This window comes from Diuraphis noxia, unplaced genomic scaffold (genome assembly GCF_037042655.1).
Source record: "Diuraphis noxia isolate RWA-SAM2 unplaced genomic scaffold, SU_Dnox_SAM2 contig0003, whole genome shotgun sequence".
NCBI classification, from domain to species: Eukaryota; Metazoa; Arthropoda; class Insecta; order Hemiptera; family Aphididae; genus Diuraphis; species Diuraphis noxia.
The window spans coordinates 73,389,993-73,407,096 of record NW_028301713.1 but is presented as its reverse complement, the minus strand read 5'-3'; the positions used below and the strand labels follow the sequence as shown (position 1 = coordinate 73,407,096).

Here is a 17,104-nt window from a genome sequence, read left to right as displayed (position 1 = left end):
TTCATTTGTTTTAATATATTATAATCCAGTTAAGGATTAAGGGTAGGTTACATAACTTGCCAGTTGTTATAAATTATTTGAATTCGGTTCTGGATGGTATAGTGTTTATTGTTGAATGTTGATTCTAAGTAATGACTGACAAAAAAAGTAACATTCACTGCATCAAATTAAAAGTAATGCAACATCAAAAAATAATAATTCGAATAATGTGATACCAACTTTAATAACTAATTTCAAATATAAATATATTATAAGGCAATTATTTAGGCTTTAGGCCACTGACCACTGACCCCTAATAAAAAGCTGATGTTGACAAAACTATAAAATAATGCTTTACATTGTAAAGTTTACAAGGTCAAACAAATTTTAGATTATAAAAGAAAACAATCTTTTACTTCCAAGACAAGACCCATAACATTAAAAATTTAAGATTTTATTTTAATTAATGAAAATGCCAAAATTAGGTTATATATACCAGTGAACATTTATTCTTTAACAATTATTTATATTAAACTTATTAAAATGTATAAAGCTCATTATTACAGAAATAAGAAAATATTAGATTACAATAACATATATTTAACTAAATGTAATTAAATGTTAAGCAAATGAAACATCTTAATAATATAATTAAAGTTGTTCATTATGAGAAGATAATTTATAATATATTATAATGTACACTGAGTTAAAAAAAAAAAAACAACCATTTAGCTATTAAAGTAAGGAAAAAACAAATAAGAGTGTAGTTTGATACCTAATTCGAACATGTATGTAAATATAACACCTATTTTGTAATTATATTTAACAATTAAAAAAAAATTAATTTAAGAAGAATGTTACAAATTTCATCATTTCATAAGATCAACAGTAGAAAAAAACAATAAACTTAATTTAAACATAATACAAAGAATATCACTATTTCAATATTTTTTACTTGTGTTTTATAAAAACAAGCCCGACTTAAGGAGTAGGCGACATAGGCCACGGGTGAATTAAAAAATATTTGATGTAGTATTTACAAGTAAAGGGCAGTAAAACTTAAGTTTGCTTAGGTGTATTTAACTGTTAGAGCCGGGCCTGTAAAAAAAATTGAAACATACAAGGTACAATACAAAAATGTGCATAACCCAGCAATGTATAAGGATTATTCAATGAGTGCTGATTGAATACAATAAGAAAGATAAAAATGTTTGTTTCAATAAAAAAAATAATATATTAACACAGTCCCAACAGGAATTAATCAATATGCTATCCAACCCTAATTACGTTGCTGGTATAATTAATTAACATATTGTTCTATTAAAATACAAACAATTAAAATATGTATTTATAAGAATATTTAGGGTGTTGTTCAATAGGCACATATATCTAATGTATAAGAAATTATTTTTACAGTGAAAAATACTATTTTAATTGCAACAGAAAACAATATTACAAAAAAAATTGTTTATAATATTATCAAAAATGATACGTATGACAGTTGAGTTATAAGTCGGCTGGTGAAGCAATCAGGGGGTCCTTTAGTCTATTATAATTGTATTTGTCTAAAATGTAAAAATTTAGTGTTCTTGGGAAAACAATGTTGCATCAAGCGATTTCATAAAACAATTTATATGTTAAATTAACATATTAGTAGATAATAATTATTTTAAACAAAAAAAACATATGAACATTTTTATATTTTTAAAATAAACCAATGTCTAATAATTATATATGAAAAGAAAGTATACCACATCACGAATATGTATTATTTTATCAAATTAGAACTATATTATATGGATGTCACACTAGGTAGTAAAAGTGCTAAATTTCCTTTAAAAAAACTTAGAAATAAAAGGTACATGATAATTATTTAAGTTAATGTATTTTAAAATTAGATTTAATATAATAACTTAGTGCGTCAATTAAACTGAGTAGATAATTATTTATTTATTAAGCTTCATTAATGGGATATTTTATGATAATATAACTAAAAAAATTATATTTTATTCCCCCCTCCCCCCAAAAAAAAATTGAGTATCCTTACAAAAAACAAACTTATAGATAAGTGCATGTAAAAAATGTTTATTTTTAAACTAGGTACTATACTCTATTCGGAATAAGAATTCCCACTTTTGCGCACGCAAATAAGCCGCTGACAGCCATCAGAACCCCCCTGGTAAGTATCGGTTGCACTGTGATTGGTCGCCAGTTGTCGACAGTTTCCATCACCCATTGCTATCGATAGCCGCCAATGTGCATACAAATGATCATAATAATGATTATTAATATTGTAATAATTATTACCTATTATGTTATAACATACTTTTGGAACGCCAACTGGTGGCAACAGACATGCGCGAACAAGACGAGTGGGAATTCTTATTCTGAATAGAATATATAACAGCGTATACAATTTTTAAATGCTTAATTAGTTGTTATGAAAAAGCATTGTCAGAAATGAGATACGTAGAAAATTCGTAAAAAATATTCTAAAAATACCATTTGAAAGATTCATGTATAATACGGTATATATACTAAGGCACTGAAAAAGTTTTCTAAGTATTGAGGTATAAAAGTGACTATTTTTTTTTTAATTTACAAAGTTTTACAATTATAAATAAAATGTAAGACAACTAGGTTCCATACAGAATAAATAATGGTTTATGTTATATCCAAAAATCTATCTTCCAATTATAGGACCCACACATATAATAAATTGAATAACATTTATAAAAATTTAAAAATAAAAGTTTTAAGTAACAATAGGTTAGTTAATAGAAGTTAGAAAATAACATTAGCTGCATTGTGCAAAATAAAATAAATATATATTTATGATTCATACATCATCAAGCTTTTACTAAAACCTTAGTTATTTTCAAAAATCACAGTTACAGATGTTTTTTTTTTTGTTATCAATTTAATATTCTATAATTCTAATTTCAACCAGCAAACTCTCAACACTGTAAATGCAAAAAAAATATGGTTATATATATCATAAATTATATTATTTTTAAATCTACCTTTCTGTCGTCAATTTTTGGTTGATCTCGTACTTATTTCACTTTACATATGAATAGTAGCAGCTGTATAACGAGCTTCTCCTTTTCTCCAACCCCACTGATTTGGTCGATACTAAGTAAAAAACAATATTTAAATATCATATAAACAATGAATAAAGTCCCCAATTACATTTAAAAAGTTTTAAAATTAAAAAAAATATATAGTATATATTCATTTCTAAATTTAAATCAAATTTCAAATTAAGTGAAAATGTAGTACATATTCAATAATTTGTTTTTAATAATGTGTTGAAATTTGTATAATAATACTTAAAACACTTTAACTATTTTATTTATATTGTTCAGTTATAACTAGTATTTTTAAGTTTTTCTACTAATACCAAACTGCTGAAAATAATTGTCATAGGATGTGATAAGTACAAATTTTAAATTTTAAACTACTACTTCCAACTACTACTTTATCAAACAAAGTACTCATCAACATTATCCTATAGGTTAACCTAATCCTATCATTTAAATTAAAAAAAAATATCAGAATCAATGACCTATCTTAACCTAATGAAAATCATTAATAAATACTACCACTAAGAAGTAAATAACAAAAATATATTAAATTCTTAAACAAATTAAGTAATATAGAATTTAAAATGATATACTTACTCTTATTAGCATTTGTCCAGATCGTGTATGAGGATTTAAATAAGCATAGAACACCCAGACTAATGACATTAAAGTTAATGAAACACACAATGCAATGAAGAATAAACTTGTACTAGAAGATGAAGAATTTGTATCTAAAGATTAAACGATAATGTTAAAGTAAATGCTAAATAAAACAGTTTGTTTATAATGGCGTATTTAAGAGAAGACACTGATAGAGGTCTCCAACAAGATATACTTGAAAAACATATTTAATGTTTATTGAACTGAGCGCTTTTAAGTTTAATTAATAAATAAAGAACTTTTTTAAAAATTAATACATAATATAACAAATATACACATAAATTTAATGTGTTTGCATTGTTGCCTAAGGCTATAGTAGATTTAAACTATTAAAATAAATATAGATCTTGTTTTGCAAATAAAAATATACTGAGATCTATAAAAAATCTACATTTTTTTTTAAGGAGGAGTTGCTTCTTTTAGGTAAAATCTTAAATATGCCACTGTTTCCTCAAATAGAATGTAAATAATAATATAGTCAATTACGAGATTCAGTTTTAACAGATGTTTCAACACTAGAATTGTCAACAATAGGAGTAACAGTTGTTGCTCCAGATGTGCACATATCTTCATTAACAAGCTTCAATTTCTCACAATCTTTCTGATGCCAGTCTTGACGGTTGCGATCAACTCCGGATGAACATCGGTTGTCGCACCAAAAACACTAGTATAAAACAAATATTTTAATTATTTTATGCAATTATTAAATATAATTAATTATAATATTATACTTGAAAGTTTGTGTCTTTTTTAATACAACTAGAACAATTTTTCTTTTCGAGACATGTTGGCAATGCAGTTAAAATTATAACAGTTCCATTTGTTACTTCATCCTCGTGGAATGTTACTCTATGATACTCATAAATAGTTTTTCTTCTCACAACTATATGCACAACATAAAAACATTAATGTTAAAAAAATTGGTGCCATACTTTAAAATAAATGTGATTTGAGAAATTTTATTTTTGATTGTCAAAAATGCCAATAAGGCTGCAGAGTTAAAAATGATTTAAAATTATACTAACAAAATATTGTTTTATCTAATACATATGCATCAGATAATCCAATTTTTACTGGGTGATTAGTTGAATCAATTTCTTTTATTTTAGATGGTACATCCTTGTATGCAAATACAATATTTCCATTTGAATGTAAAGTTGTTTGAAAAGTGAATCCTCCAACATCAGGTTTATCTTGTAAAGTAACATTATGCCAAGTAACTGTTAATGCAGTACCATTTTCCATGTAATAAATGTTTGAATAGTTTGATGAACTTAAATCAAAATTGGCCATTAGAGGTGCAATGTATTGAGTGGCTGCTAACCATGAATGAATGTATTCTCCTAAATATAAAAAACCTCCAGTTGCAATTGTAGTTGAGTTTAATAAATGTCCATAAAAAGGAAATTGAAACTTCAAGTTGATGGTCTAAAAACATAAGTTTCATTTTTAAAAAAATATGGCATATTTATTTAGAATTGTATTTAAATTATATTTAAATATTGTTAACTTACTGCAGCTCTGCGATGAGAATCTGATAACATATCATGTATATTTGCATTAGGATGGTTCTCCAAATCAACCCAATAATCATTAAATACCTTGACATTGTTAATTGTTGTACTATTGTAGTATATATGAGAATCCTAAAAACCATATAATAAATTTTGTTTGCGAGTTAATAGAGTGTAAACTAAATAAATTGAGCATTTCTCCACCACCCTCTCCCCTTATATTGGAATTTCATAACAAAATCACTCAATTCGTTTATGTTTTTAATTTTGTTGTTTGAGTCTAACACTTTCCAGAGATATACAGTGTTGAAAGTTGAGGCAAAATTATTCTCCCAACTACTCCTTCTTGTAAAAACATTACTTTGTATTGCAAATCTGATGTAACTGTGAACTGTCCACATAATAATTTTTACTTTGACGGTGTATAGTCGAAAACCCGTATAAATTGAATCTGTCTAATATACGTGAATAGTGGCGTCAATTGAATTATTTTTTTTAATATGAGTTTTTTATACAAGCTACTAACTTTGTCTAGAGATTATTCACTTATGAAATGGATCAAATGTTGGTGGGGGGGGGGGGGTGGTCTTGGTTGAGCATGTGCTGACCGAAATGTTTATTTTTAATGTTCAATAAATGAATAAAGTAATAAAGTACCTAATCAATGACATTTTATAAATGATAATCATGGCTGAAACTGTTGAAAGCGTAAAGTTAAGAATATAAGGGCCTTATAAACTATTAACTTATAAAAAAATATTTATTTGTAATTTCTATGATGAAGGGGGGGGGGGTGTATATGTACTGTCTTGCACCACTAAGTATAATACATTCAAACCGCCTCTGTTTAAAGCTGCACTCAGACCTATATGAAGGTATACCAAACGTGATCTAGTTGACGTCCCTAAGTTATATAACCTAGCATATCTATGTATCGGATTCTTATTCATATTGATATCAATAATAGTATATAATAATAAAAAAAATGTATTAATTAAACAATTAGTTGAAGAGAGTATATACTTTGATTGAGTGAGAGTAGTTTTTATATTTTCATTTTAAAATTAGCTATAAATACTTTGATCATTAATTTTTTCAAATTCTCATCTTGTTTAAAAACTAAAATATGGTCAAAAAACTGTTCTCTTAAACACAGTTCATGTTCTCTATAAATTTTAAACTAAAAAATGTTGTTCTAATATCAGCAATAATTCAAATGTAGTAAGACTCCGAAACATAGATTGGCTATGTAATGGCTGGTATGTAAGACAGAAACTTCATATGAGAATATTTGATTATCTTAAATAGTAATTTTTACTCAAGTTTCTGGTTTTAGTGCTAAAAGTTAATTAAATAATAACAAAATAACATATAAAAATAATATGTTTTTAAGTAATAAAATAATGATATTGTTGAATATTGAAAATTGAGGTTAATAAGCTCATTGACATAATTTAAAAATCGACAATTATATTAACATTAAACATCATTTGTGCAGATGTGGTCAAAGTGCATGTTCTTTAGATAAAATAATATACATTTTATTTTAAATGAATTTAATTAAATAAACAATATTGGTTATTACGCCACAATTCCTACAAGTGAGTACTTTTCCTTATCTTCCCTCAGAACAGGGGTAATATCATAAATAAATTTAAATCAATGAAAAATTATCAAGTAAAAAAAAAATATTCAAGCTTAATTTGCTGTATTATTTATAATATTCAAACTTGTAAGAAAGAAAGTTTTATGAAAATGAAAAAGTAAAATAATAAATGATTTAGATATTTAATGGAACTTTTGAAACACTTTTATTTTGTACACTAGTATTTTTCTTATATAAATACATAGATACCATTGCAAAACTAATAAACAATATACACTATATACATAAATCAGAATGGGCGCTTGTAAATTGCGCCCTCATTAAGTGGGTAGTAAAAATACTATAGTAAATTGCGCACGGGATTTTTTTGGTTCTAAAACGGGTTAGTAAATTACGTCCATAGTATCTACTATCTTGAATTCTAATTACCTATTATGTGTATTTAAAAAATACTGTTGTTCATTTATTGGTGGATAAGCCAACGTTTATCTCTATAATGGAAGGACAGTGATAGTCGCCTCCTCGTGGTGTCCTCTGGGTAATGCACTAATGCTAAATGACTATCATAAAAATAATACTTCTATTGGGCACAATTTACTATACAGAAATTTGTACCTGAAAAATACCGGGCGCAATTTACTACACAAAAATGTATACCTGAAAAATACCGGGCGCAATTTACAACCATTTCCTTTTGTTGGGTGCAATTTACGTTTGCCCATCAGAATATTACCTTAAAGTACTTATTCTTTGATGTTTTGTCAATTAAAAAAATGAATAATCTGTGTTATTGTTATTTATTAATAATATAAGTTGTCTTAAGAGGACGTGATACCCGCATGTGTTGTCTCTGTCTTACAAGTGCATTATATACTAAATTTTACGTTCAGCAGAACACGTGTAGCTCCGTTTGCTTAAAAATTAGAGTGAATTGACCTCTTATAAATTTTAAAGGTATGATTGTTATCTAGTCAACCTCATATGCTTTTTAATATATTTAAATTTTAAAGGAAGTTATGAGTATTTTAAGATGCACAAAAAATTCACAATTTTAAAATACTCATAACTCGCTTTAAATTTGATATAAAATAAAAAGCATATGAGGTTGTCCAGATAATAATCTTACCTTTAAATTTTATAAGAGATCAGTTCACTCTAATTTTTAAGTTAACGGAGCTACACGTGTTCTGCTGAGCGAAAAATGTACCATGTTAAGCATTTGTAAGACGGAGACAACACATGCGGTATCACGTCCTCTTAATATTCTATGACTAGTAAAATATTATTTTAATAATTTAACACTCATTATAATTTTAATAAATAATTAAAAAAATATTTTTTGATTTGATACAATAATTATGATCATTTACAATATTTATTCATACATTTAATTTACAGAAAGTATCTACTTCTCAAACAATGTAGAAGTTACCAATAGACTTAAATATCAGCAACTAATTGTATTTAATATTTCTAAAACTAATAATTTTTACATACATAATGATTGATAAATGGTTCTAAAAATTGAACATTCAATAAATATTGAATGGATGGCTTTTTTAATAATTTCATATCTTTAATACAAAAGCGAGTATACTTTGAATATTTTATTATTTTTTCTAAGCACAAATATTAAAATTAAAAAAAATTATCAATATTATAAAAACTGAAACTATGTATTTTTAAATAAATGTACTAATAAATTTGATTTAAAATATGCATATTCTTTAAAAAATATTCAAGTTATCAAACATAATTATGATTAAAAAAAAATAACAATTATTCATTTATCTTCAGATAAGCATATTATCATTATATCATAATTAATGAACCTATGCAAAATTAAATAACTTAAGAACTGTTATATATTAATAGATTTAGAAATGACCTCATAATGAATATTTAAGATTATGTTTAGAAAAGTTAAGTATCAATCTGTGTTATAGAATGTTTTTTTTTTTGTGAGAAGGAGATTGTGTGGAGGAAATAATTTATTTACTGGATATCTTCTTAAGAAATTTAACATAATATACTAAAATTTAATAAGATACTAAATTAAAATTACTAGTTAAAATTTAATTCCTATAATTTTGGAGAAAATTCCAAAAATGTATCGAATGAAAAGCAACCACTAATAAGGTGAATTTATATTAAAACATATAGCTTTTAAATTGGTAAACTGAGCTCTGTTTAAGATAATTATTCGAATGGAATAGTTTATCATTGTATTAATTTAATGACATTCTTCACATTCTAATTGTATATTTAATACCAAAATTAACTACTGAAAATACAACTTACATTTTTTGATTTGGTTATATTATGATTTTTAAGTGTTTCATTGGTAATTGCAGACGGAAATTCTAAATCAACTGGCAGAGCTATAGGCGTGGATGTTCCTAAAAAAAAAGGAAATATATTAATTTTATCAAGTAAAATTAATTTTTAAATTAAACACAATTTTACCTATATAACTTATATTTCCAGAACTCGCCTGAACTGGAGGTTCATGAGTCACTGTAGTCAAATTTTTTCCAAGAACCTTATCAGTGTCTTTCATAATAGGTGAAGTGTTTGGTGTATTTGTTTCTACATAAATTAAGACCTTAAATTAGTAGATAATTAAAGATAAACAAAAAGACTAAAGGGGGTATAGTGGTCGGGCGGATTAAGCGTTGGTTGCAATACTCCTGGTCATGGGCGGCATCGCTTTCCAAGCAGTTCACACTGTCTGGAAAGAGAGCCCCCCCCCTCCTTTCCGGGAGCATGACAGAAACCTATGGGTGCCCATTCGATATTCTGCCAAACATCCACGACTCGACAAGTTCCAAACCAACAGTTCTCACCCCCACAGTTCCACAGGCTAAATGGCCCTTGTTGTCGAAGCCTCAACCCCAAATAAAGAAAAAAAAATTTAAAAATTAGTTTATCTTTAAAAACAAATATTTATCAGTTTATATATTAACAGTAAAACTTTAATATTTAAAAAAAATATTCAAATTCAAAACGTGTTGATTAAACAATACACAAAGACATAATATTAATACACATCATTAAAATAATGATTGAATTTATTTAATAATACACCAAAAAATTAAAAGAAACAAATTCTTTAGTTACATTTAATGGGAACGGAAAATTTAAATTTAATAAAATTAAAATATTTTTATTCCAATTTAAAATAGTGAAGTAATATCAGTGTCATGGACAGAAATTTAATACGAGTTGGTATATAATAAAAATTATATGTAATAATATAATAAATACATTTATATACTTTCCAAGTGCTAAATGGGAAGATTTTGAACTTGCTAAGCCCCTTCTGTGACTACTGCCCTGAGTAATATACACAATATTGTGACTATATCAATATGTACATTATATAACCCCAAGAATGGGATACTTTATGTTGGACTTCTCTAGATCAATAGAAACTGTCATTCCCCTTAATAACTAACTTGATTTCTATACAAGGTGTCAATTAAAGTGAACTCTCAAAAATATGACAAAAATAGATAGCCAATATGTGATGAAAAACAATATTTGATTTGATTTGATTATAATTGATGAATACTTGCTTGATCCTATGAATTTGGATTTGTAGGTACTTACCTTGTTTTGTTTGTTTTGTTCCATTGTTTTTGTCTATGACTGCTTGAATAGAAATATGTTTTTGTTGAGAAGTAGTACTAGTATTAGTTACAAGAGATTCAGCAAATCTTTTTAGTCGTACATTTGGAAGTGTAATTACATCAGTATTTAGAAAAGTCTTATCTTGTATGGAGATTTTATAAAAATTTTCTGCAAAAAAATAACAATAGTAAAATTAAAAATTATGTTATATATTTAAAATACATTTGAAAGCATTAAAATATTAAAAGCAAATATTGACTTCAATATTTAAATGAAAAGCACTACTTAACTTCATAAAAGTAACTATATATATATAATATTTGATGTAAATATCACATTTACTAGTCAGTTTTTTTTCACAAATTGTATACATTAATTATTTACTGGTATAATTAAAAATCAGAAAATTGTGTGTTCAAAATAGCGGGTAGGGGATCACCATTATAGATATATTTGTAGGAAGTATTATATATACTGATATATTTAAAAAAAAAAACAATATTTGTTAAGACAAGTGACTTTCTCTGTAAATATTATTGATATTATGATCAAATAATAGAGAAATTTAAATAAAAATCAGCATTATTACTAGGATACAGGGTGATTTTTTTATCATGAACCACTCATTATTTCAAAAAGTATCAATGTTTTTGAAATTATGTTTTTACAAAGTTTCATGTTGTTAAAAAAACAATGTTATTATTAAAAAATTATGTTTTTAAATATTTTTTATCCTTATAATTTTTTAAGTTTTTTACTTTTTTGAATGACAACCAAGAGTTTTAATTTCATATTCGAAAGCAGAATATTTTTCTAAGTATTTTGATACATAAAAATCAAATTTTGGACGAGTAGTTTATGAGTTATAAGTATTTTAAGTTTAGACAAGCGGAGTAGAGGACAAACATTTTGCGGGGTAACCCCGTACCACTCCACTCCGCCAATCTAAACTTTAAATACTTATAACTCATAAACTACTCGTCCAAAATTCGATTTTTACCAATCAAAATACTTAGAAAAATATTCTGCTTTGGAATATGAAATTAAAACTCTAGGTTGTCATTCAAAAAAGTATAAAACTTAAAACATTATAAGGATAAAAAATATTTAAAAACATAATTTTTTAATAAAAACATTGTTGTTTTAACAACATGAAACTTTGTAAGAAAATATTTTCAAAAACATTGATACTTTTTGAAATAATGAGTGGTCCATGATAAAAAATTCACCGTGTATAGTAACTTAACAATAAAATCTAATTTAACACACTAATATAATATATTCCTATACAAATTGTTTGCATACATGTCAAATGCTATCTATACTCAATTACAATACACACTTTGTGTCTTTTAAAACTTTCGCAACCTTTTGTAATTTTTACTATTAATTTATAATGTTACTTTAATTACCATCGGAAAAAGTAAAAGAAATTGCTCTGTGTTATTTATTTATATTATTACATTTCAAGACTATTATCCTTTAAAATTCAATAATTTATGGTGTTAAGAATAATAAATAATTATTACATATTATTTATGATAAATATTTGATAATTAATTATTTGTGGAATTGACATTTTTTTTCATCAATTTTAAGTTTATAATAGTTTTTGGTTCTTTGTATCTACAGCTTATTTCCAATTCTTTCCAATTGTGCTGTGGATGATAGTTGATTTAAAAGTTAGTCTGCCTATTTTTACCCAGAAAACAAAATCATTTAAGAGTTAACTGATGTTTCTCCAAAAAAATTTCAAAAAGCCTTTTCATAAACACCATGAATAGTTTTTCAATTCATGAAGACAATAGAAATTTTTTCACAATATCAATATGAGCTTTACTATTGTTGTCATTAATAATTTTAATCTTTGATTAGTAGAATGCAAAATATTGGATTACAATGAGTATTGAGATAATTCAGAATATTTGATAAAATATTGTTTTTGTGTTTTATCTCAAAATATTACTATATACATAATAAGTAATAATAATAAGTATAATATGAATAAAATTTAAAATTCCAAAAGTATAACACATCAATTTTATATTTGATTATAATACGTCTTAACTTGGTGAAAAATATACTTTCACATAATTAATAGATTCTTATTTTTTGTTTGAATTAAAACATATTCATTAATCAAGCATAGTATATGAACTAGTGTTGAGCATTATTTTGACCAATCTGGATTATAGCTTACAATTATTTAATCCAACTTCATTGTTTTTGAAAGATAATCAGCTATTTTTTCATTATTATCAACCTAAATAATACGAACATACAATCTAAAATCTATTGACAATCGACTCAATGTTATGAGACCTCTAATAGCAAATATACCAGGGTTAATATTATTAATAATTATTTTCAAAATGCTTTATAATTCGGATTAATATCATAACCTGAATTTGAATCATAATCTGGTTTTGATATTTTAATCCGGATTAAATGGATTGTAAATTTTGTGTTAATTCGTATCAAACCAGATCGGCAATCCAGATATGGATTGATACGGATTTAGTGTTCAGCACTAATATGAAAAATAATTTACCTATACACCATAATTTTTATTTCTGTAAAAAAAATGTACTTATAGGAAAGTTATTAATAATAATTAAAACATAATTATGATATCTTATTCATTATATAAATTAAACTAATTGCCTAAATAATTTTTGAGTATAAGCAACTATAGGCTTGCCATTCGTGCCGGTTTGACCGAGACAGTCCTAGTTTTAACAACTCGTCCCAGTGTCCTGTCAAATTAATTAAAACCAAGAAATAATAATAATAATATTGAGCTGATATAGCTGATTACTTAAAATCGGACTTAAAATCAAGTCAACATAAAAATAGTTTGTTGGTATCTGATTGTTCTTCAAAATTAACTAAATATTTCAAAAGTTCTGAACCACATATAAAATAATTGGATTCGGTGTCCCAAGAGGCAACTTTTGGTTTAACTCAGGTGCCGGCAATCCGCGGCCCTCAAAACTTTTTGCTGTGGCCCTCCAAATATATTTCATGGTGTTTAAATTGTATAGCTTAAATTGTTATAAATAATATTTAATCATGACTATTATAATATAATAAATAATAAATAGTTATATTATAACAATGCGAGAACAAAGCTATGAGCGAAATTATAATCTAATTGTATATAATGTATATATCGTCGATTACGACAAATACGTAACTGGTTATGGCCTTAGTGCAGTTTTTTTCGAAACATTCTAACATGAAGCTTAAATTTCAACTGATTTATAATAAACTATCAATTCAATGTCAAAAAAACGTAAAATTAGAGATGAAAATCATACATTCAACGAATCGTGGACGGATTTGTATTTTTTTTATCAAAAATAAAGATAAACTTTTATGTTTAATTTGCCAAAAAAACCATTTTATCTGTAAAAGAGTATAATATTAAACATCACTATGAAACAGAGCATAAATTAAAATTTGACAATCTTACTGGTGATCTTAGACAGATTACAATAAATAATTTTAAAAGTTCACAATAGTAACTTAATATTTATATATTAAAATGCATTCAAGAATTAATTGATAATTATTTTTTAAATTTTAAATTTCCTTTACTAATGTTTTTAATTAAAAATTAGTTAATAAGGACAACCGTAATGTTAAACACATAATATGATTGTTGCTATCTGTAAATATATTAGTATTATATGTTACACTTACAATTATATTTTTTAATATTTTAATTTTGTAGTAGCCCCTATAAAAATCTGAAAAAAACTTATGGCCCGTGTAGGCGAAAAATTGCCAACCCCTGGTTTAACTTGTAATGAATATTATGAAAAACTTAAGAATAATACCTGTATAGAAAAAAATTCATTCAACCAAAAAGTATAAAGGTTAATATATATTATTATTTTTCTCCCCTGTCGGCTAGCTACTCCTTTTACAACCCTGTGTTCCACATTTCTTTCTCTAATAACCTCCCACATACGGCTTCTTTATTCACTGCAGAATGTTTTGCTATAATTGAAGCACTCAATATAATCTCAATCTTACCAACGAATAAATTTCTCATCACCACTGACTCACTTTCTTGTCTTCAAGCTCTCTCTTCTACTGCTTTCAATTTCCAAATGTATCCCCTCTTAATCACTATCAGATACATTCTATATTGTTTAACTGAATCTGGCACGGTTTTTCAGTTCCTATGGATATCAGGCCACACTGGTAACGCCGATAACGAATTTGCCGACAAATTAGCCAAGTTCTCGGCATCTTTCAAATGTTCCCCAAGCGCTCAAATTCCATGGTCAGATTTTACCCCCATACTTAGATCTTGTACATCCAACCTAGGGCTTAAACACTGGGGATCACTCCCATCCCACTTTGCCACATGGTATAGAAATATATCCCCAGGTTTCACAACTTTAATATCTCCAGGAAAAGTATATCTTCATTCTCCCGTCTTTGTTTTGGCCACAAACTACTCCCTTTTCATTCTTTTAAACTATGTTTGAATGATTCTCCTCTCTGCACATTCCACAATAACCCTACGCTTTGTGATATTAGCCACCTAATCTACTCATGCCCCAGCCTATCAACCCAACAGGATCATCTTTTTTCCCAAGGTTTTTCCCTTTTAAAATTTGCCAACATTCCTATTGATACTAAAATATCTTTTCAAGCCAACAAAAAATAAATATCATTTTGTACGTTCTAACCCTTTTTCAACCATATAGGCTTTTTAATCTAATCAGACATCTTTTTTTTCTTATTTGTAAATAGTTTATCTATGTCTTGTATTCAATGTCACTTAGGGCCATTCTTACAATGCTCGGTTAGTGCCTGATAACACTAACCGGAAGAATTTATCATGAGTTAACCGATAGAATTCTACCGGTTAGTCTTAACCGACACTTAACCGGACATTGTAAGAACGGCCCTTAATTGTTGAAACTAATTGTGATACAAAGTTTAAATAAAAAATAAATATATATTTTTAAATAAAATAACAGATATTATTATTTTCATATAAAATATTTTAAAAAAAGATTAATCAATGTGATGTCTCGGTGTGGCGATTTTAAAATCTAGTAACCCTAGGCAAATGCAACTTTTAACTTATATTAAATATTTATAAATATAAGATTATATAGTAATTTCTATAATTGTTTTTAATAATCTCATAATTTATGTAAACAATACTTTTTTTTTGTCATTAGATATTAATTTTTATTCAATACATCCATAATTTAGATACAGGTATATATTATAGATATACATTAGATACAGTGTTTGGAAAGAATGTCGTTAATGAACACATGTTCACGTTCATAGTTAGTTAACGATAAGCAAACGTCACTCGTTTTTTTAATTAGAAATTGAACATGAACGATTTTTAAGATGCTCGATTTATTTACTATTTAATAAATATATGTATATAACTTAGATACTTTAAGAAATGTATATGCTCTAAAGTCTAAATTGTTTTTATTTTTGGGTTGAGTCCTATGTTGGTGGGTTTTTATAAAAACTGTTGGTATAGCATTTATAAACAAAAAATTAGATGAACGACTTTATGAACGCATTAATTTTTTCAAAGAATGTGAACGAGTTCCTTTTTTAAGGACTGAACATGAATATGAACGAATCCATTTTTTTTAGTTAATGTTCCGAACACTGATTAAATATATGAGTACCAACAAAATACAATATATCACTTAAAATGTCTATGATTTAATAATTTTAACACAAGGAAAATGTATTTCATTCATTTGACTAGTTTACGTATGTTAAAATAAAATAATATCAAGAAATAAGATGTTTAAGAATATCATATTAATGGGTAATATGAAAGCAGGTACCTAATAATTACCATGACCTCTAAATAAAATAGTGTCTAATAAGTAGTAGCCTAGTAGGTATACATATAAATATTGTTTTATCATAAAGTACCAATAAGGCAATAAAATAAAGAATTCAAACAGCAGTAGCATAACATAGATACGCCAAAATTGTAAATGTAGCATGTAGGTGTGTATACTGAATAGATCATTAATTAAATTTAAGTCAAGTACGACATTGATAATAGGTATTTATATAAATGTAAATTACCTTCGTGAGGAGACACTGTGGAGATTGTAAGAAAAACAAAAGATAAAGCACAGTAAAAAATTTTAGTCGTCATAATTATTGTTGTAGTTATTTGACACTTCTGAGAATGCGAAATGGAAAATACAATACAAATATTTAATAACGCATAATTAATAACTATCACTAAGCAAAATCAAACGTGGGGAATACAATTAAGACTTCAAACGACTAACGAGATAATTAATAGCGAACAACGACGACCGACGACTAGTCGAGGTAACTGTAACAACTGCTGGAAACAAATAATAATTATTACAAGTAATAATAAAGGTACCATGTAGCCGATAGACCTAAATAATACGTCAATTTATACGTCAATGATGATAGTAGATAAGAAATAATCACTATCGCTATTCATTGCTAGAGAGCGTTAAAGTCTACAATATAAATTGTGATTTGTGGCCTTGTAGTTGTAGGGTCGGAGTCTGATGTCTGAAGCTGAACTCTGAAGGTACTCTGATGAACGAAACTACGGAAGCCTTTGTTGG

At 26.3% G+C, this 17,104-nt stretch overlaps 1 protein-coding gene across 3 annotated transcripts; it reads right to left on the bottom strand.

Annotated features, from left to right (window-relative positions):
• Positions 1–574: 574 nt before the first annotated feature.
• l(1)G0289 (plexin domain containing lethal (1) G0289) lies at positions 575–16,840 on the bottom strand. Of its 3 annotated transcripts, none has more exons than XM_015509239.2 (11): positions 16,578–16,838; positions 10,458–10,646; positions 9,312–9,434; positions 9,147–9,244; positions 5,240–5,371; positions 4,751–5,153; positions 4,457–4,608; positions 4,212–4,389; positions 3,663–3,796; positions 3,003–3,114; positions 575–1,077 (listed from the first exon to the last, which is right to left on the bottom strand). In XM_015509239.2, the coding sequence occupies exons 1-10, from the start codon at positions 16,648–16,650 to the stop codon at positions 3,046–3,048; spliced, it is 1,551 nt and encodes a 516-aa protein (XP_015364725.2). In that variant the 5' UTR covers positions 16,651–16,838; the 3' UTR covers positions 575–1,077; positions 3,003–3,045. The 3 variants fall into 3 exon arrangements, with proteins under 3 accessions (XP_015364725.2, XP_015364724.2, XP_089078329.1); XM_015509238.2 differs by lacking the exon at positions 575–1,077 and adding an exon at positions 2,880–2,942 and having other exon boundaries at positions 16,578–16,837; XM_089222203.1 differs by lacking the exons at positions 575–1,077; positions 9,312–9,434 and adding an exon at positions 2,880–2,942 and having other exon boundaries at positions 16,578–16,840.
• Positions 16,841–17,104: the final 264 nt, after the last annotated feature.